The sequence below is a fragment of the Cibotium barometz genome, chromosome 27, assembly GCF_041138505.1.
Source record: "Cibotium barometz isolate CiBa-2024 chromosome 27, ASM4113850v1, whole genome shotgun sequence".
In the NCBI taxonomy this organism is placed as follows: domain Eukaryota; kingdom Viridiplantae; phylum Streptophyta; class Polypodiopsida; order Cyatheales; family Cibotiaceae; genus Cibotium; species Cibotium barometz.
Genome location: NC_141072.1, coordinates 9,723,126 through 9,746,158, shown reverse-complemented (window position 1 = coordinate 9,746,158; position 23,033 = coordinate 9,723,126). Strand labels below are relative to the sequence as shown.

The following is a 23,033-nucleotide window of genomic DNA, read 5'->3' as shown; positions in this document are numbered from 1 at the left end:
TTCGTTTGACGAATATTTGCTTACAGATTTCTAAAACATGAATTTTGTATGAGAAATAAAATAATCATTTATCTCGATCTTCGACTTCGATAGTTTAATTGAATTTTCTTATTACCATCTTAGTGAATATGAAACGATAGCATTTCTTCTCACAAATTATCTACTTATTCATTTTTTCAATTTTTATGAAAATTAAATAGAGGATTAAGAGAACCCTTATTTAAATATAATCATTCTATATACATCTTTTTATGCATAAAATCTAATTCTGATGAAAGTCACACTTTATTATCATAAAAATCATTTATGATGAAAATCACTCTTTTAATATGAAAAAAATTCTTTTATGCATCCATTTATGCATAAAAATCATTTATGATGAAAATCACACTTTTAATATAAAAAAATATCTTTTATGCATATGTTTATGCATACAAATCATTTATGATGAAAATCACTCTTTTAATATAAGAGAATCTCTTTTATGCATCCATTTATGCATAAAAATCATTTATGATGAAAATCACACTTTTAATATAAAAAATTATCTTTTATGCATATGTTTATGCATACAAATCATTTATGATGAAAATCACTCTTTTAAAATAAGAGAATCTCTTTTATACATCCATTTATAAAAATCATTTATGATGAAAATCATACTTTTAATATAAAAAAATATCTTTTATGCACCCATTTATGCATAAAAATCATTTATGATAAAAATCACACTTTTAATATAAAAAAATCTTTTATGCATATGTTTATGCATAAAAATCATTTATGATAAAAATCACACTTTTAATATAAAAAATATCTTTTATGCACCCATTTATGCATAAAAATCATTTATGATGAAAATCACACTTTTAATATAAAAAAATATCTTTTATGCATATGTTTATGCATAAAAATCATTTATGATGAAAATCACACTTTTAATATAAAAAATATCTTTTATGCATATGTTTATGCATAAAAATCATTTATGATGAAAATCACACTTTTAATATAAAAATATCTTTTATGCATATGTTTATGCATAAAAATTATTTATGATGAAAATCACACTTTTAATATATAAAAAATATCCTTTATGCACATGTTTATGCATAAAAATCATTTATGATGAAAATCACACTTTTAATATATAAAAAATATCTTTTATGCACCCATTTATGCATAGAAATCAATAATGATAAAAGTAACACTTTTATAATAAAAAATATTCTTTTATGCATACTTTTATGCATAGAAATCAATAATGATAAAAGTAACAATTTTATAATTAAAAAAATATTCTTTTATGCATACTTTTATGCATAGAAATCAATAATGATAAAAGTAACACTTTTATAATAAACAAAATATTATTTTATGCATAGAAATAAATAATGATAAAAGTAACACTTTTATAATAAACAAAATATTCTTTTATGCATAGAATTCAATAATGATAAAAGTAGCACTTTTATAATAAAAAAATATTCTTTTATGCATAAAAATAAATATGATAAAAGTAACTCTTTTATAATAAAAAAATATACTTTTATGCATTATTTTATGCATAAAAATCCATAATGAAGAAAGTAACACTTTCATAATAAAAAAATTATCAATATATATCTTTCTATATATAGAATTTAATTCTATTGAAAATTATTCTTTTATAAAAATTAATCAATATGCATCTTTCTATGCATGAATGAAAATGACACTTTTAGAATACTCTAACGATGGGGATTACTCTTTTTGATTAATAAAAGATGAAATTTATTTCACAATTTTTCAAAAAATTTCGCCATAACCTCCTTTGTATGGCTGACCATTTTTCAATTTTTTAACTCTCTAAAATTAATTAGAAGTTCACCAAGAGTATTTAAATCATTCTAATGTAAACATTTTCTACTTATTTAAGAGAAACATTATGAAAAACTTAATTTTATCCAATAATCAATCATCTAGGATAAAGAATGGTTGGATTTACTAAAGAAGAGAGGGGAATGCCTTTTTTCAACGAGGCATAACATCATTTCATTTTAGAGAAGACAAAAAACATAAAAAACCATAAAAGAAATAGAAAAGAGAAGAATCTCCAACTTACATGGATAATTTGAGAGCTTTCCTTTGGCTTGATGGTTTGAGGGTTCTGCTCTTGTTTGAAACAAGAGTGGCACCAATCTTTTAGAAGAGGGAAGGTAAAAAACTAATGAATTATGAGTAAAATTCACAGTTTTTGACACTTGGGAGAAGCAGGGTAACAGTGCAAAACACTATTGAGTTTCAACAAAGGGGAAGGCTTCTATTTATAGGAAAAAGTGAGCTTCTAACCAAGCCAACTGATTCTAGAATTTTCTAGATCAGTTTGGTCAATTTTTTACTATTTTTGGGTCAATTTAGTCCACTTTTTGGATCTAGTTGAAATAGGAGAGATGAGAGATAAAAATATCTCATTATTTGGGAGTTTAAAACTCTCCCACACAACATATGAACTAGGTGCCTCCTTCATGAGGGGAATTCCCCCATACTGAGGTGTCAAAAATGCATCATTTCATCTAAATATCTCTCTTTTTTAACTATTAACCTTGTCCTTAGTCAACTCTTCATCTTATGTGAGTATTTCCTCATTTTTGGGAGATTTTCCTTTTATTCTTCTATTTATCTCCTCCCTACATTTGGATGAATCTTATTGGTCCATAGAAATCTTAATTTAAAATTTTAAAAAAATCTTGACCCCCAGGATAATGCCTCTTGAACAGATTATACTTAATTTCTAATGCACCTTCTGAAAATCTTTTTGAACTTCTGTTTCAGGGGAACTTATTTTAAGAAGATGAGATATTTTTCTATCCAAAAATATTTAAAAATTGAATTACCACTCTCTAGAAGATTTTCTCTCTCTAGGCCAAAACTGGTAGAAATAAGATCTTTTATATTTCTGAAGAGAGATTTGATTACAGGGGAAGATACTGGACATCTTGAGTGGCAGGGGAGGAATCTTACACCCCGTGACCACATGTGAGTTGGTTTTTATACTTGAAAACTTTGGTGGGTGATTGCAAGATGTGCAGTTTTTGAAAGATGGGACATTTACAAAAGGGTACACCGCTGACAGGAAGAAGAGAATCACCTTAATGAGCATAAATTTCACCATGAGCACTGGGTAGCTCTACAAAAGAGGCATAAACCAGATCTTACGTAGATGTGTTCTGGATCATGAGCAACAAGCCATGTTAAGAGGAGCACACTGTGGGATCTCTAGAGGACACATGGGTGGAGAAATAGCAGCTCAAAAAATTATGCAAGCAGGCCTGTGGTGGCCAACTGTCACATAAAGGATGCTAAAAGTGAATCAAAGAACTGTGATGTCAGTCAACGAATGGGTCAACCTAGAGATTCCGATAGATTGCCCATCTCACCTATACTGCGCTATCTCCATTCATGAAGTGGGGATTGGATTTTTTTGGACCAATTAAGCCACACACAAAAAGCAGCAGATGTGAGTACATCACTACTGACTATTTTACCAAATGGCCAGAAGCCAGAGTGGTAAAAAGTAACTCCACAGAAGAGGTGGTAAAAACTTCCCAACCAGCAGAGCTGCATATAAACAAAGGGCTGATGTCGTATGCTAGTGAATACCACGGCCAAAGCCAAAGAATTAGAGAGCAAGGCTCAGATGATGGCACATCAAAAAAACGAAGAAATGCAAAAAAAGATTGCCATGGTGGCAGAAAGGGCCATAGTGCAACAAAAGGAATTGAGGGAGGGGAAGATCAGATCCCTCATTAGCGAAAGGCACCTTCTCCAAGCTCAGGTGGAGGGTCTTCGTGCAGAATTAACTGAAGCAAGGAAAGCAACAAAGGTCTGGGCTGACACCATCTAAGGATTAAAGGATGAAATGCTAGACAGCACAATGGCATTGGCAGTTGGACATTCAGAAGCCCAAGCCCTGAAAAACCAAGAAGAAGAGGAAGTTATGTGCCTACCACTAGATTCCAAAGCAGAAATGATAAAAATGGCAAAGGCCAGACTTAGCAAGGTGTGGGATCAGGTGCTACAAGTCCTGATATAGAGATTCATGAACAGATATTGTGCAAACCGGCAACAACAGGTCATTCATGACCTAGATAAAGATAATGATGTAGACAGGGAGCTGCACCAACAACAACAGCAATAGCAAGTAGGCCAGGAGTCCCTAAAAACAAGCACTTCAAGAAAAAGAAAACAAGTAGAAAATGAGGACCAACCCACTCCCCACTTCGTGAGCACCACCTCGGTGTCACACGTGTGGAGGTGGCAAACTTAACCACCTGAGAGTTGTTTGTCAAGAACAAGAAGACTCAGGGCAAAAGGACAACCAGATCTATAGAGAGTGCCTTTGTTGTATGCTCTCAACTGTTAGTTGACAATTGTGTTATGAAGCTTGATATAGTACTCAGGGAATATTAGTGTTGCTCTATATTGGTCTATCATGGAATATAACTAAGAGCAAGCTTGCCATTCCATTGTTGTTCTAAGTTGTTCTCCACAAATTAAGTCTACAATAGTGTCTCTATTCTACTGAATATGTTGTCTATGTATGAGTGAGTGAGTGAGATACTTGATGGAGTGTCGAGAAGTGATGATTGAGAGAGTGAGAGTGAAGGGTTGTTCAATGGAGTGATGTTCTATGTGTCCCCGTGAGTGACCACATGTGAGTTGGTGTTTATACCTAGAAACTCTGATGGGTGATTGCATATCTCCCACAGCATTGCCTGACGAGTCTATTACCATGGACTGCTGTCTTGCCATTCCGTTGAGAGGAAAATCAGCGAGAAACAACTTCCAAATCCTTTGTGATTACTCTCATCATTTCCTGGATATGTGCTTGCTTCTTTGCTTAGTGGAGGTGAGGGCTACATTAAGCTTATCTAGTGAGTCCTACTCTTTAGCTTTCCTTTTGGGTTCTCATGTCCTCGTCTGAGTTACCTATAATCTTGTATTCTTGGGCTCTTCCCTAACAAGTGGATAGAACTACTAGATGAGGTCCTCCTCAGGCTTGATCTCGAGCTCTCCTTTTGCAGGAATTTTGACTACGTCTACCACATATGCTTGGGGAAAATTCACTTTCTTGCTAGATGGCAGCTTTATCTTACTTGATTTTTATAACTTAGCTATCTACCTCTGCAATTCCTCCCATGGTAACTCGGTGGGGCCTACTTTCTATAGCCATTATTATATGGTTTTTTGCTTCTTTGGCATCAGTAGAGAACAAGTGTTTGAACTCCACCATCTTTCATATGTCTGGGCCACATGAGACTTCTAGTAGTGAGAATGTGAGCACATGGTCAGAAAGATTGAGGCATGTTGTGTCGTGAGCAACGTAGTGTTTTGGAAAAAGGAAAGAAGAAAGTTAAAAGTGTTAGCATTGGAAATGCAGGTTATGAAACATCTAGTTTGGAAAGTCTTAATGATAAGTTGGGAATTCCAATATTAAAGACTCTAGATGTGAAGCAAGAGAAGTATTTGCTACCACATGCAAGAGATCAAGGAGCTCATAGTCATCCACAGTCGTTTGGCAAGATCACAAAGAGTGAGATGTCTTGTATAGAGGTTGACATATAGAGGATATGTTATGCATTATGCATATATGACATCTATGGTGAAACATGTGGGCCTACTTGTTTTGATGCAGCATTGGAAAAGAAGTTTGGGACAACGCTATGGATGCATTGGCGTATAATTGGATACATGGGATTTGGTTGAGTTACCAAATGGAAAGAAATTTATTGGTTGCAAGTGGGTTTACAAGGTTAAATGTAAGCTAGATGGTTCGATGGAAAGACATAAGGAAAAGTTCCAAGGGTTATGCACAAACTCATGAACTTGATTATGATGATGCCATTATTACCCTTGATAAATGATCATGTGTTACCTTTAAACATGCTCTTAGAGGTCTTGTTCTTTTGGACCTCTAGTTTTGGTTCTAGTTTGTTGGCCTTTTTAGGGGCTTCTAGGGCTTGTTCCTTTAGATCTTTGTCTTCTTGCGTTAAAGTTGAAGCCTGCATATTGGCTGCCTTGGGATGTTCCTTTGGATACCACCCTTGTCTTGGCTTAGAGTCTTGTGATGGAACTAAGGGGGATTATGTGAATACATCCTCATGGTGTATACATTTCACAAGTTAAGGCTCATGGAAGTAGTAGCAGAAGCTTCTGCCCACAGGGGTGATTGTTGTCACTTTGTTGGGACAATCCTTGTAAGCATGGTTAAATCCGCACTTATATCATGTGCTTGATTAAGGAAGTACATTCGGGTTAGGAATGAGATTCAAAGTTCTCGGAGCACTTGGAAGATTGAGTGCAGAGGGTCTATGTGGGGACACTTTATAACACGATGTGGGCCTTTGCATTGGAAGCATTACATTGATGGTCATGCGACGTAACGTATTATTGAGTTTGGTGGCCTACATACTATATTGTTGAGATATCTCGCTCTTTGTTACACCATGGCTTTGACTATAGTCTACGAGGAAGCATGTTCAATATACCCATAAGTACCATACTATTTCTCATATGGGTCTTGTTGGTTTTAAGACTCATAGCTCTCCTATTCTTGGTTTATGTTTCCCTGCGAGGATAGCAAGGTCCTTGGGTATTGTTGTACTATTGTGGTTCTTGTAAGAACCGATTGGGACGGTAGTACCGGGGAGGTGGATATGGTAAGTGATGTGGCATATTTATACCTCATGGTAAGGGTTTTTAATAGCTATGCATTAGATCTTGTTCTTGCTCTAAGGAGTGGCTGGTAGGGCTGGTAAGGCCAATGGTTACGAGGAGCATTTGTTGTGGTGTCTAATTCCATCCTACTAGGTATACTTAGTACCAAAAATGAGTTGTGTCATGGTTTTCGTGGCTCAGGAAATGAGAAAAAAAAATTAATGTCTAGGCCTAAACATCGGGCATTATGTACTTGTATGATTTTAGAGCTCACCCTACTAGGTTTCCTTGGCACCAACAGTGTGTTGTGTTATAGTTCTCGTGGCACTACCAATGAGCATAAAATTGTTGTTGTCTAAGTCTCAACATCGAACACTCTGTACTTGTGTGATTTTTGGAGGTAAATTGCACACTAAACCGTATCTCTTCATGGGAATAGGTGTGGATGTCATGTGTGAGGTGTTCTAGCTAGGGCTAAAGTTGAGATTTCTCCTTGCCCTACCAGCTTAAATGGTTTAGTAGATGATCTACCAACTTGTCCATGCTCATGTCCTTGAATAGACTCTAGCATTAGGCACCCTTGGCTAATGAGGCTTTGGATGATGCATCCCCTATCTCTTGGTTTAGGTGGATTACTACTACATGTATATTATCTACCAGGTCTATTGTCTCACCGGTATCACTCATCAAAGATGTAATGCCTAGACCTCTAGAGATGGTTGTGAAAGACTCTTTCTCTTAAGACTGATCATGAATTAATTGATGAGTAATAAATCAGATGGTCTCTCCCATGGGTGCTACATGTCATGTGGAGATACTTGGTTCTAGTGATGTAAATCCCACATTGTCTCTCCCTCCTCCTGGTTGAGTTTATAAATATGTGCAATGAGGGCATCTAACTCCAATAATAGGTAAGAATCCCACAATGAAATACCTTGCAGTAGGCTGGTCTTTTCAAGTGGGTTTAGTGATCTAAACCACTTGCCCGCTTTCCTTCAAGGAAAATTCCGAATGAAAGATCTTAGTGTCTTTATCAATCTATCCCATGGCCTTGCAAATTTGATGGAGCTTCTCTAGTTAATGAATGGGATCTCCAGTTCCATCAAATTTGATCTCTAGTTCCATCAAGTTTGATCATCATCCTTGATGTCGATTGGCTTGGTTTTTCCCATCTCTGAGCCTCTAGGTGCTAGGTTAGTTGCAATCCCCTTTCCCATTTCAAACGCAATCCTCAACATGTCTTCTACATATTCACATGGCGATGGAATGTAAGGAGGTGGTTGCACGAAACCTATGTTTTTTGGGTACATGATCTCTTTCCCTATGGAGTGTTATGGTGTGGTGCAGTTTTTTCCAAGTGCACTTGTCTTTCACTGGCTTGGCTTTGGAGGCTCACTACTATCTTGCGACTAAAGACATGTTCTGAAGTATGTTCTCATGGATCCCTTTGTGTTGAGGTAGTCCTCGCTCTTTGTTTTTTTCATAGAATTTTTTTTTTGTTAGGCTCATGTCTGTAAGCTCACCTGTCTAGGTTCATGCCTCTAAACTCACGTATGTAAGTTTACATCTCTAGGATCATGTCTACAGATTTTTGTAGACAAGCTCATATCTTTTTTCTATGAACTTGATTCAGGTACTTTCCTTTTATGAAATAAGCCTGCCTAGGGCATGAAAGGATTGGTGTGCACTTATTGGGTAAAAATGTACTTATTCGGGTACTTTCCTTTTATAAAACAAGCCTACCTAGGGCATGAAAATCTAAGTATTAGGCCTATGATAGGGTTGGTATGCACTTATTGTACTTTAATTTTCCAATGTACTTTTGTGAATTTATAGTTGGTACAGATTTTATTACATGAAAATATTCCAAGGATATGAGTAGGTATGCCCATATGAGTCTTTATGGCAATAATAATTGGCAAGTACAATGTCAGCTATACCAACCTCCAAACTCATCTTTAAGCATTTTTTAAGAATTTGTAGTCGGTACAAGTATGACATGAAAATCTTCCAAGGATATGAGTAGGTGTTATATGCACATTATGTGTGCATATACTAGGAGGCTAACCCACATTAGGCTTGTGAGCATGGGAGCATGGTAATAAGCTCTAGTGGAGCATGGGTTAGGACTAACCTTAAAAGGGTTAAGGTTAGGGTCAGGCATCCAAGGGTCACACATGGGAAATGGAGAGTCAAGAGTCACTTGAGGGCCCTCCTATATAATAGGGGCATGGGGCACACTCAAGGGGGCTTGGAGGCTTGGGAGGCCAAGGCTATGTTATCTTGAGGCTTAGACTATGGTCTCTTGATGTTAGCTGAGGCTAGGTTATGTTATGCTCTCTTGTGTAGAGGATCATAACTACTCACCTACCATTTCACACTATAGCTACATGCTATTGGATTGGAGTTATACCTCTTGATGGTAGGGGACATCAAGGTAAAGGTATGATGTATTTCATTATATTTCATGTGTGCATCCCTTAGGCTCAGGGGTGGTCCGTTGGATGAGTTGGCCACCAATTTTAATGCTTCTTTTGGCATGATTAATGACCATTAGATGGCATGCATTGATTTTTATGATCAACTATGGTTTTCATGGATTTGAGGAGCTTCTATGCTTTAATCCTTGGTTTTATAAGGATCTTTTGATCTTTTGGATAATTTCATGTGCTTTGAAGGTAGCATTTGACTTCATTTTTTGCACGTAATTTTGGACTATGTTCCTTGTACTCGTGTACATATTCTAACTCGGATACCTAGTTGCCTTATGTATCTAGGTGAGTTATTTTTTTACCCTAACTTTATTGTTTATTAGGTAGTTATCATTAGAAAGGTGCCAATAATTCAATTTCTTTTCTAATGATGCACTCAGAAAGAGTTATTCCTTGATGTAGTCTCAGGTATATAGAGACAGGTTTTAGTATGTGAAAGTCTAGGATAAGGCCATCTTATACCTTTTATGCATGATTTTATTCATATTTCCTAGACAGCATACTAGGGAGTTTCAAATTGTTAAGGTATGTATGGGGGGTATCATGGTGGTATGGGACGCTAGCGATCCCTCACATATATTATCTTATGGGATAATTTGGGCTCAGGATTGTTGCTTTACTTACATCACTTGGCATGTTGACCTCAACATTCAAAGACGATCTCATTTTCTAAATTCACGAGAAGTTATAGTGTGGGCATTCTCTAGATAAACTTCTTTTATCTATAGCCCGCATGTATTGATGAGTGTAATCTCGTCGGCATTTTCAGTTGTTGAAATCTCTTTCTTTAGAGTTCAACGAGATTATCTTGTTGTGTTCGGATTAAGGAAATTTGGATTTTTTCTTTTTTGGCATTTTTTTCTCTAGTTCGGTCCTTTAGGTGATTTATATAGTCTACTTGATAGGTTTACGGATGAACATATGTGACTCATCGAGACGTTGATGACTCTCTATGTTGATATGGATAACTCGGGACGTCGATAATTCCATGTGCAGATGTGGGTACGTCGGGGCGCCGATGAATCCCTGGTTCCTGCCCTGCTGTTATAATGCCATGTTTTCCTACTTTATTCTGAATGGTTTACAACGAGGAAATTACTTTGAGTATGAATTCCTATGATCATCCGCAGTCTGATGGGCAAATAGAGCGTATGAATCAAATTGTAAAGGATATGCTTCATGCATTTGTCTCTGGAAAAGCATCAAATTGGAAAAAATATCTTCCAATGATGGAATTTGCCTACAGTTTTAAACATACGGCTATTGGTTTTAGTCCGTTCATGCTTATGTATGGGTATCAACCCAGGGTACCTATTGATGTCGGTCTTAAGGACATCGAGCTTGATGCATCAAGGGATTTCTGATATGCAGGAAATGCTGATCGAAGCTCGAGATTCTATCAAGAGTGCTCAAGATAGGGCACGGTTATATGCTGATAGAGGACGCTCAACTTGGTCTTTTGAACTAGGAGCGTTGGTTTATTTAAAAGTTCCTAAAGATTTTCAGCAAACTTTGTCAAAAGGAAAATTCTCGAATTTATCTTCTAGATATTGTGGTCCATTTCGAGTTATACATCAGATTGGCACGGTTGCATATGAACTTAAACTACCTCCACATGTTAGAGTCCATCCAGTCTTTCATATCAATAGATTGAAAGAGAAACTGGGAGGTGAGGATAACATAGCTACTCCTCAAGAACTCGTTGAAGTTGAAGAATTATCCTATGTTCCACATGAACCTGCTAAGGTTCTTGAATTCAAGGAAAGGAAACTTTGTAGTTGACTAATCCCTGAGGTTAAAATTAGGTGGAAAGATAGGAAAATAGAGGATTTGACTTGGGAGTCGGTTGATATTGTTCAGTGCAGTTCTTCTTCTTTTCATTGCAAGAGTGCAATGTTTTGAGAGAGGGGACGTATGTTATATGCACATTATGTGTGCATATACTAGGAGGCTAACCCACATTAGGCTTGTGAGCATGGGAACAAGCTCTAGTGGAGCATGGGTTAGGAGACTAACCTTAAGGGTTAAAAGGTTAGGGTCAGGCATCCAAGGGTCACACATGGGAAATGGAGAGTCAAGAGTCACTTGAGGGCCCTCCTATATAATAGGGGCATGGGGCACACTCAAGGGGGCTTTGAGGCTTGGAGGCTTGGGAGGCCAAGGCTATGTTATCTTGAGGCTTAGGCTATGGTCTCTTGAGGCTAGGTTATATTATGCTCTCTTGTGTAGAGGATCATAACTACTCACCTACCATTTCACACTATAGTTACATGCTATTGGATTGGAGTTATACCTCTTGATGGTATGGGACATCAAGGTAAAGGTATGATGTATTTCATTATATTTCATGTGTGCATCCCTTGGGCTCGGGGATGGTGGATGAGTTTATGCCTGATTTATGCATGTTTATGCATAACAATTATCTAGAGAGATCTTAGGGTTTTAACAGTAGGTATGTCTCTTTATGGCAGTAATAATTGGCTGGTATAATGTTAGCTATACCTACCTCCAAACTAGCATCTTTAGGCTTACATATGTAGGCTCAAGTGTCCAGACTCACGTCACATGTGCCTAAGCTCACAGCTTACTTGTCCAAGCACACATCAAAGGCTCATGTGTCTAGACTCGTGTCTTTTTGTGTGGGACTGTGGACTCATGACGTCCCCAATCTGAGAGTTATTTTAACCTGATTTTTAATGATGTTTGAGATTTTTTGGACATGATAGGGTGTGATTAATAGTCCTAATCCTAGTGAATAGTTGTTATGCAAGTAATAAATTTTTAATAGTTTTTTGATGGATCCGAGTGAAACATTATGAGAAAATGTCAAATGCATGAATAAAGTTGGCAACCCTACTCATAGAGTTGAATGCTTGTGTTTTTGGAGTTGATTACACTCCTAAGCACAATTGCTAAAGCTATTCCTTAGCTCAAAGCAATGAAATCTAGGCCTCATGGACTCCATTTCATCAAATCACCAATGAACAAGGGTTTTTCTCTTCCAATACATGGAACTAGAATGCCCTAGTGCAAATAAACTTCAAAGAAAAATCAAAATCAATAACTAAACACATCTAATAACTCCAAAACCATATGTTTTTTGGAGTGTGACTCCTAATTTGTTGTTGGGACAAGGCATCAAGGGCAAACACAGCAGCAAGGCGTGCAACATCAAATGAAACCTTCCGACCACACTCAAATCCCATACAACCATAATTAAAATTGTGGAGGATAATAAATAACCAGCTTGTGAGCCCTGTGCCTTATATACCTTAGTCCTTCCCCCACACTCAAATCCCATACAACCATAATTAAAATTGTGGAGGATAATAAATAACCAGCTTGTGAGCCCTATGCCATATATACCCTTAATGTCCAACAATTCACTTCAACTATGGGACAATCAACCTCCACGTGGAGCTGTTGGACGGTGCTACTCTAACACCCCCCTTGATAGTATGGATAGCTACAACCACCACATCATGGCTCATAGGTTGCCTGCCTCGCCATCAATGATGCCCAAGCAACCCCGACACACGAGCCAGAGCCTGGAGCATTTAGAGCCAGCTATCAGCAACGTCCATGTGGCACATAACAACATGCCCACCATCACGAGGGAGGAGATCAACTAATACCACTGTTGGGACATAGCATCAAGGGCAATCACAACAGCAAGACACACAACATCAAACCCAACCTTAGGCCTTCCCCAACACTCAAATCCCATACAATCACAATTAAAATTGTGGGGGACATAGCATCAAGGGCAATCACAACAGCAAGACACACAACATCAAACCCAACCTTAGGCCTTCCCCAACACTCAAATCCCATACAACCACAATTAAAATTGTGGGGGATAATAACTAACACATGAGCCCTATGCCTGATAAACCCTTAATGCCCCAACCATTCACTTCAACTATGGGACAATCAGCCTGCGCGTGGAGCTACTGGATGTTGCTACTCCAACATAATCAACATTGGGCAATATTGGGTGATCTTGTAGATAGCTAGCTAGCTCCTCCAGACTTCGTCTTCATCTCTGCCATCTTCCCGAGTTCTATCCTCGTCTTTTCCATCCTCACTGGCCGTCGTCATCGTCGATGCTCTCCACACTCCTCAACCTCACTATCGGTTTCCTCTGAGCTCCCCGACCTCGTACACCAACTGCTATCATCATTGGTGCTCTCAAACCTCGCTAGCCGCCGCCATCTTCAGTTCTCTCCGAGCTCCTTGACCTCACCAATCATCGCCACGATCATTAGTGGTCTTTAAGCTCTCCCTCATCGGTGAACTCATACTTCTCCAACTGCCAAGTCGATTGCTGACAGTCGTGTGCACTCACAATGTGCATGACCACCCTGAGCTAGACTACTCATGGCTTACACACCTCCCTCCCTTTCCCAAGTTGAGTGGAGATCTCTCTTGAGCACAATCTTAACAACCTCTTTTTATGTATGAGCTTGAGGTTTTATCCATCCTTGGGTGAAAGATAAGATTGTTCCTCCTCCTTATATACTTCACCTCCCTTTCCTAAGTTCAAGCAAGATCTTTGTTGAGCACAATCTCCCCTTCCTCAATGAACTCTAGATTAAAAGATCTTTCTTGTAATAGATATCATGATAGGTGTATAGATATCGAGGTAGCCTCCGGCAAGATGGTGTTACTGGGAGGTTGTAACCTATATAGTGCACAATATGTGTATTGTGGAGGAGGATTCCACCCCTACAATCAAGAGTAGCATATTGGGTAGGGTACATCTCCTCATGAAGTGAGAAGAAGATAGTCTATGTATTAGATAAACTTACGAAGAATGAATATGTTGTTGTCTCTTATCTTGTCTATTTTACTATTAGTGTAGTGTGGTGGAGTGAGAGAGTGTATCTCTCTTCAGAGTAGCTATCTCATGCTATGAGTCTCCATCAAGAGCAACCATGAATACCCCTTGGTATCCGTTAGGGCTAGAAGGTGAGAGTGTAGAGCCACTAGGGAACTAGTTAGAGTCCTATCAAGGGTTTAAGGGCAACATGGTGGACATAGTTGACCTAGATCTAGATCCTAGTGTGGGATAGAGTTGCCCTTGGTGGACTGGTTAAACGAGGAAGTGTGGGATAAGACCTTCCTAATGTTTTTGGTGGAGTGGGTAGAGTCTCTACTTACATTAGAAGAGTCCACTCTAGTGGATCTAGAGCCAAAGCTAGTGCAAGTAATCACCTGGGGTGAGCGAGACCGAGCCATAGGGGCCTACCTTGCCATCAAAGATAGCCTTAGAGGAGGTAGAGTACCCACCAATGGTTGCGAATAACGTTGTATTAGTTTTGGAAAAGGTACAGATGAGGACCCTAAAGATTCTAGAGGAGGAGGAGAACACAACCTATGGGGGGAGTGATAATGGTATACTGGACGAAGTTTTGGCTAACTTGGCTATGATAGGTGCTAGTCAAAGGAATTCTCAAAGAATTGGTGCCAAAATTGTGGGGTTTATGCTATGGTTTGTGCAAGCTTGTAGGCTTTTTATGAGGGTGATGCTTCCATAGGTAATCATTTCGATAGCTATTGTAAGTGGGTGTTTTGATCATGAAGAGATGCTCTTGTGGACAGCCATGATGATAAGGTAGTGAGTCATTTGGCTCTCAAAGGTCACATACAGATCATGGGTTAGGAGCTGAACTACCAAGAACTACCAATGGTGGCTTGCCCTCCTCCATCCCTCACCCACATAAGGAGGAAAATCAAGCCATCAGGTGCTCGACGATAAAGGAAGAAGCCTTGCTAGTGGAGGACCTACCATCAGACTTTCCCTTGGAGAACCGGCCAGCTCATGATCCCATGTCCTTCGGTGGCACCACTCCTACCCCTCCAGTCACAAATCCTCCCCCTCTAGTCACAACTCCTCTATCTCTAGTCTCGTAACATAATGCAGATAGGAAGCTCATATCTCCTCCAATCCCCATGCCTCTGTCCCTTACTCTTGCTTCGACGATGACCAAGTCCATGGCTCCAATGACTCAATGGCTCAATGACTCGGACCCTAGCCCCTGATTCACTTTCTGACTTGGGTGCCCCACCGGCCCTTCCCCATTTCTCCCTTTACCTCTCCCTCAACCTCTTCCTTCTCTTTCCCAATTTCTCCCCTCCAAGGATCCCCTTCACTTTCCCTATCCCTTGCCTCTCTTGTTCCCCAAAAATTTAAAAATAAAATAAAATAATTGTTTAGAAAATAATTTCCCTATCCCTTGCCTCTCTTCGGATGCCATCATCATCAGTGCCCTTCAAGCTCACCAGCTGCCATCATTATCAATGTCCTTCAAGCTCACCGACCTTATCGGTCACTGTCGTTAGTGCTCTTTAACCTCACCGCCCACTGTCGTCGCCGTTCGGTGTTGTCTAACCTCACTCGTCTGTTGCCATCAATGGTGCCCTCCGAGCTCACCGGCCTGTCATCAACTGTGCCCTCCGAGCTCACTGAGCATCAGTCTCGCTGGTATTCTCTGACGTCATTGGCCACTGTCATCGCTGGGACTCTCGGAGCTCCCCAACCTCACTGGTCGCCATCGCCGGTGCTTTTCAAGATCCCCTACTTCACTGGCAGCGCCGCCACCATCGCCAGAGCTCTTGGTCGAGCTTCGTGGCCTCACCATCGGTGCTACCTGTGCCCTCATACTTCTCCGACTGCCCCGCTAAGTCCACAGACGGCTGTGTCACGACATGCATGGCCATCCTGAGGTAGACTACTCATGGCTTGCACATCTCACTCCCTTTCCCAATGGTTATCTTCCCCTCCCTTTCCCAAGGTGAGCGGAGATCTTTGTTGAGCGTAATCTCCCCTTCAGTGATGAACTCTAGATCCGAAGATCTTTCTTGTAATAACTATCATGACAAGTGTGTGGATGTCGAGGTACCCTCTGATAGGGAGGTGTTACTAGAAAATTATAACCTATATAGTGCATAGTGTGTGTATTGTGGAGGAGGACTCTACCCCAACAATGTGTGTACTGTGGAGGAGGACTCCACCCCTATAGAGCCAGGTATTGTGTAGCTTATATCTCCTTTATGAACTAAGAGGAAGATAGTCTGTGTATTTGATAAGCTTAAAAAAATGAATTGTTGTTGGCTCTTATCTTATGTGTTTTACTATGAATTGTTAGAGAAGTGTGGTGTGAGTGAGAGTATGGCTGACTTGAAGGGTTATGCAACAATGCAAGATAGTCTAGCACACTAGACAGTGTTAAGGCTTGCACGTCTAGGCGGTGAGTGAGACTAGTCTTTGGTGGGTATACTTCCCAAAGACAACCCCAACTCCCTCTTCCTCTTCTTCTCTTTCTCCTCTTGGTAGGTGTGAGTGAGCTAAGACTGGCGAAGTTATCTACTAAAGATCCTACTAACTTGGAATGGATAGATAAAAAGCCCTAGGTTAGTTCCCAACACGGTGGTGCCAAATATGTTCAAGTCAAGAGCTTACTTTAGCCTTACCAAAGCATGTGTCATTGGGCTTACATTAGAGCTGCAAAGTGCAACTTCTGTATGTTGTGTGCTAGCTCATCCATCGTGTCGTCCTACACTAGTAGGGTAAAAAATAAGGAGCATATCTTATAGTCAAAGTAGAGATAGATTGGCGAATCTTTTTCTCATAAGGTAGATTTTGTGGAGAATTTTGGTGAATGTTTGAAAAAAATTTTGGATGTATGTTCACTTTTAGTGTAAATTTGATAATTTTTCTTTCAAAATTGACCCAAAAGAATGATACCTTGGACTGATATATATCAAGCAATCTTTTTGGTCTAAAATAGCCCAAGACTTTTGGAAGACCTTTGAAAATTAGCCTTTGGGCTAAATTTCACCCCTAATTTTTACCTTGTCATGCAGGGGAAGAAGAAGCTAATGGAAGAAGAAAACTTACAATCAAACCTATTCGAACAAGCATCCATCTAGCATGAAAAAATCCAATAGCATGCAAGCAAGCAAGAAGAGGAAAGAAAGGAAGTTTACAAGTAAACTATTGCAAGGGAATGATTGCGTATGGCTTATTGTCAGAAATGACTTATATACAAATGACTAGTTTTCGCGCTAGGCTAACCAAACTTAAAAATGGGCCGACCTCTATTACTAGTCTTAAGCAACTATATACACGGAGTCCGTAAACTTATCCTATTTGACATTGAGCAAGGGTAAGGCTGCTTTATATGTTCAAGTAACGTCTTACAAAGGATAAGTGTATGTTTGCATGAGTAAGTTGACAAAACGCCTTATGATAGGTTGGGTGGGTGAAACCATGTTAACCTATGGACTAGTTTTTGCCTTTGCACAAGTTTCCTTAATTGCTAAAAAGAGCTTCAATTTCACTTGAACACTATTACTTGAGTCCTTCTTGGTTAACGTACCATTCTTCTCATCTTCTTGCCTTGGTCTATATTTGTATGTGATCAAACTCGTCATAGTAGAAGCATTTCACTATCTTTTTTTTCTTCCCATTCGAAGAAGAGGGATTACATGTGGGTCCTTCCTCTTATTCTTTGTGCTCACTGAGAAGGCAGAGTTACCATCGTCTCTAGTCTTCTAACGCATTTCCTCCTCCATAAGCAGAGAAATAAACTGCTCAAAAGATAAAGGAGGATTCCTCACTTCAGTTATGGGATATCTATGTGCTAGGTCTTCACTTCACTTGTTGATCCCAACAGAGATTCTTGATCCTCCTAATGAGCTGCTCTACTTCTTCTCCATCAAAGAGCCTTTTGATGCCACGATGCCACCTGATTCTCAAGGTTTTTGATCCTTGTGTGATTCTTCATTTCTTCATACTCTCTTTGGAATAAAATCACGCATGTCTCAGTAGCTGTGCTAATTGTACTCATGCCTCAATTGTACTAGTTGTATGCTAAATCACAACACATTGGTGAAAATGACATACAAAATATATGCACTCCTCCTCCACGCCTACTCAAGAACTGGATCTAGTGGAATTGTTTGTGTTGGATCCGCCATTGGATCCGAAGTTAGTCCAATCGTGCATCAAGCTTTGCAGCAATCTCCCACAACTCATAAGAGTCCAAAATGGACCTCAACTTGAACTTTGAGAGTGTATAGTTGGTTACATCCAACTTATCATCGTGGTGGTTGCACCTTGCAATTGTGCTATTCATTACTCCAAATTTACTACCAAAGAGCCACTTGCCAAAAAACCTTGTCTACAGCTTATGCTCTAATACCATATTTAAAAAATCAACTTGTGCTCTCACACACACAAGAAAACTCAACTTTGTGATCTCACGTAAACAACAAAATCTTCCACAAGATAAAGAACTTAATGTGAGAGAGATAGAGAAGAATATTGAATTACTACACAAACCTAATTACAAGCTGATGGCGTATGTCCACTCGTGTGCTTTGACAAGGAGCTTTAATGTGAGAGAGATAGAGAAGAATATTGAATTACTACACAAACCTAATTACAAGCTGATGGCGTATGTCCACTCGTGTGCTTTGACAAGGAGCTTTAATGATGATCTATGTCAAATCTAAGAACTTTGGTGATCCTCCTATACCATGATTGCTACTTGTGCTTCCAATTGTGTGTTCCACTTGAGCAACAAGAGTTGTTTTTATATGCTCCACCTTGCTTTGTTGATAGTCATACAAGTTAGATCATTCAAAAGAAGAGGTTGAAGCATTTGATTGCAAGTCTTGAAAACTTTTTTCCATATGTACGATATGAACGTTGAAGGGTTAACTCAATGATGTGATTAAGTGCTGAGGGTGGACCATAACATGGTCTTATCATCCCAACCAGTGCCTAATATGCTGATGTCAAATTCCAACAAGATAGCATATGGGTGGCTTGTTGAATTTCTGATAGCTGCACTTGCAGCAGCTGCCCTCGTCTTTGATATGCTTCACAAGCCACTTCCAAGAGATGAGTAGTCAAAATAAAGCCATCTCTATGGACCTCGGGATCCCTATAGAAAACCTCATGTACATAAACTAAACAGTTGAACCATCCATGACAAAACACTTGGTGCAGTGCTTGCGTTTTCACACCTACATACTAAGACGAGGTCAATGTACAAAAAACACCGGCACACTAGCACAGAATCCCCTCTGCAGAGATTTTCTTCACGAAACACAATGAGCAAAACTCATCAAGCTCCCACTCTCCAATTGTTCACGGATCCCTCCATGGGCTTCTCCTTTTTAGAAGAGAACCACCTCCCAAGTCCGAACATCCCTGACTTTGAGATTTTCCTTCTGTAGACAGCCACATTGAGCACCGGACTAACCCTTACAGCAGCAGGAAAAGAGCTCCTACTGCCCGAGCTCTCCCTGCAAAACTTCTTCTCTGCACTACACCTCTCCAAGTTCCTCAACACAATCCTGCCAGCATTGACCTTAACTCCAGAGGGGTTCATAGCCCCTCTTCTACCAGGGCTATCCCTTGAAAAGCTTCCTTCCGGATTCATGTATTTCTTCCTCGAGGCCCGTCCAAGGCTGCAAGAGGCTCTTACTCTGGTGGTTGCATTCACAACTGTGCTTTCATCTCGGAATGTGCCAACAATATTGCTGGTAGACTGATCAGATTGTTTGGTTGCTGTTTGACATGAGCTTGCAGCATCAATGGATGCTAGAGAGTCGCAGGAACGCAAGGTATCCTGACAAGCAGATACCATAGAACCTGCTTCCAAAAGTCGGAAAGAAAAATTAGAGAAAGGCTATTGAAATTCAAACAAATACATGCTACAATCATAACTATGTTGTCAATTTTGGCTTGTATAGCTATCATTTTTTTTAAACAACACACATCTCTTTCTTCAGGTGGAGACATTGACAAGCACAACAGGTCATGACCATTTTCCAACCGCTAACCTGTATAGATGTCTTTATACCCCCCTCATCTACCAAATACCCCTTTAAGCCCTTATGTACACAGTAAGGGCAACCTCCAAACTCTCATGTGTGCAATCTGAGAGACAGTATTTCCCTTAGTAGCCCATGCTGTAGCCAGTTTGAGTTACCCTATATTTCTTCAATCCCTTCAGGGTGGCTTGAGGAACATCTGCCACCACTATTTTTCCTTATGTACACACACCCTCCAAACCCTTGTGTGCAATCCAAACAATACAATATTTCCCTTAGTAGGCCATGCTGTAGCCAATTTGAGTCACCTTAAAATCCTTCAAACCCTTCAGGATAGTGTCAGACAAATGCCTGCAACCACCATTTTCCATTTTCTGAGTACATAATTGATGGATAGCAACCCATCCGGGGGCAGAGTGGCCTCCAGACAACGAATCACACAGGGTTGCCGTCTGTGAAGCAATCCTCTTGTCTTCTTTCCCTTCATATCCTTTTGTATACAAGCTGATTTCTTTGTAACAAATCTGAGCTACCTGATGTACCTTCTACCCTTGTGTAAAGAGCTAGCTAAGTTGGCCTTTAAAAAACCAATCTAGGCCTCTAATTGCCCTCAATTATACAAGCTAAACTACCTTCAAACACTTTGGCAGTTAAAAAATTACCAAGTCAACTTACTCTCATGTGACCATTAGATAGGAACGACTCGTAGTAGCCGAGATGGCACATAGTGGCAGAAGATGGTGCGGAAGGTTGTGCCTACATCTCATCCTAGTCAAGTTACTTTCAAACACTCTGGTAAAACCTTCTCTAGCTAGTTTAACCTACCTCATAATCATTTGAAAGTCTTCTATATTTCAAAGCTCTTTTGAATCCGTCACTAAAATTTGATGAGAGAAGAGATAATGGGTTGATTTTACCTTGCAAATGTGAGGTGCTTGAAGTGTTGCATAATTCACCGTTTTGAACAGCATGAGGGCTCTTAGAAGCAATAGACAACCTAGCTGTGTTGCAGTCACCAGCTGAGTTGCTTCTGTGTGGGAGGGTAGGGGGAGGTGGGGTGGTGGTTTTAGACTCTCCAGCTGAATTGCTTCTGGAGAAGGGCCAGAAGGACCTTGGAGGGATGGGGATTCTGCATGTGGAGGTGATGCTGTTGTCTCTAATGAGCTGGGCAGTAGTAGAAACCACCCTCTTGGGCTTGAAAAAATCCTTAATTCTGGAAGAGTATTTGAATGAAGATTTGGGTGAGATAGGGATAGAGGAGAGAGGAGAGGGGCCGGAAGACAAAGGCGAAGGCCTGGGTGGAGAAGAGCGAGGGGAGTTATCAACACTTAGACTAACACAGGGGGCAGTTTCAAGTGCCATTAACGAAGGCTTGGGTAGCTCAAAGCTCATATGCCTGCCCGTGGGCCTTTGATGAGTTTTCTGCAGAAAAATCTTGTTATGATGAGGTTCCTGCAGAGAAAGCTTGTTTTGATGCACGCAGAGATCACCATGGCTTGCAGAAGAAGAAGATGAAAAAGAAAAAGAAGACTCGCTCTGTTGCAGATGAAGAGGAACAAGCTTTCCATCAAAGAAAAGCTCATCTGCAGAGAGCATCATACCCTTGGCTTGATAGGTCAAACCGCCATAGCCAGCCTCATTCTTTGAGAACTCAAACTCTGCAGAATACCCATCGTCATTTTCTCCTCCTCTTTCTTCTTGCCATTTTCTCTTCTCTGGGAACACTCTGATGCTGATGGAGGCGCTTGAGGATTCGCCATCGCCTGCTGACATGGTGAGATCTTGAGAGAAAGAGATGCGGGGGCTCAGCCAGTCAAGCTTTGCGCCATCACTCACTTCGCAAAAACATTCTTTTCCGCCATCGCCCACTTCACAGAAAGCTTTTACGCCATCGCCCACTTCACGAAAAGCGTCTGCGCAATCGCCGACATGGCCAAAGCCTTCCATGGAAGCTCGATTGCCCAGAAAAAGAAAGCTTCCACCAGAGTCTATGCACAATTTGACTAGCGTTCCGTGTTCTAATAAGCTTTTGCAAGCTAACCAGGTGTTTGGCTCGATTCTAACCGGTTGAGGCAATATAATAGAAGCAGAAAAGCATCTTGATTACATAAGATCAAAGCCATAACGAGATAGAGAGCAAGTGTTTAACCGCCATATCTCGAGATGGGCACATACAACACAGAGATCACGCTGCAAGTACCAATGTGCTGAAGCTTTCTGCACAAAAAGACAGCGAATAAAACAAGATGCTTTGGTGCGAAGCCGCGTGGGGAAGAGAGTGGAGACAGCCTATCGTTTGATGGAGAAGGTGTCCACATTGCCAGCCAATCACCTACAGGCTACACGGGAGGAAGTTGGAAGTTGGAACCCATGTTACCATGGCCTACCATACCGCCAGGGGATGGATGGATCATTGGGAATTTTGGGAGTCATAAATGAAAAAAATCAAGGGATTGTTTATCAAGAGCATATATGGTTCTAAGGTTCTCCTAGGAAAGATACCAAAAAAAAAAAGACTAGGAAAGATTAAAAAAAGACAAGTTGACTTAAACTTGTGGGGCCAGTGGCAAACACCGCATGTTTTGTGAACCCTTAAATTTACGTGCAATGCTTAAGTTTAACCTCGATTTAGGCCTAAAATTCACTAAAAATCATAACTAAAATGTACATATGTCATCCGCCATTAAAATTAAAGGCAATGTTAGATTCCAACCGAGACTTTTGAATTTCAACTAGGAAAATTACACTACAAACTGGGCTATGTGAGCATTAAAGGAAAATTCAAGAATCAAGTGCTCTCATTGCACCCATGGTGGGTAAGTACAACTTACAAGTCTCAAGCTCAAGATTCAAGAGGCCCTTCTTCAATCCCCATGTGCATGGTGGGAAAATAATTCAAAAATTTTGGAAGTTAGTTTGAGCTTTTAGAGATGTGTCGCATATTGATCAGCTCGACTAGCAACATCTAAGTAGGTATTTGTAGAAGTAATG

At 39.8% G+C, this 23,033-nt stretch overlaps 1 protein-coding gene across 1 annotated transcript; it reads right to left on the bottom strand.

The window, feature by feature from the left end:
* Positions 1–18,597: 18,597 nt before the first annotated feature.
* Positions 18,598–22,310, bottom strand: LOC147623053 (uncharacterized). Its single transcript, XM_086821083.1, has 2 exons — positions 20,960–22,310; positions 18,598–19,860 (listed from the first exon to the last, which is right to left on the bottom strand). Exons 1-2 carry the CDS (start codon positions 21,987–21,989, stop codon positions 19,331–19,333), a joined length of 1,560 nt encoding a protein of 519 aa, XP_086677209.1. The 5' UTR covers positions 21,990–22,310; the 3' UTR covers positions 18,598–19,330.
* Positions 22,311–23,033: the final 723 nt, after the last annotated feature.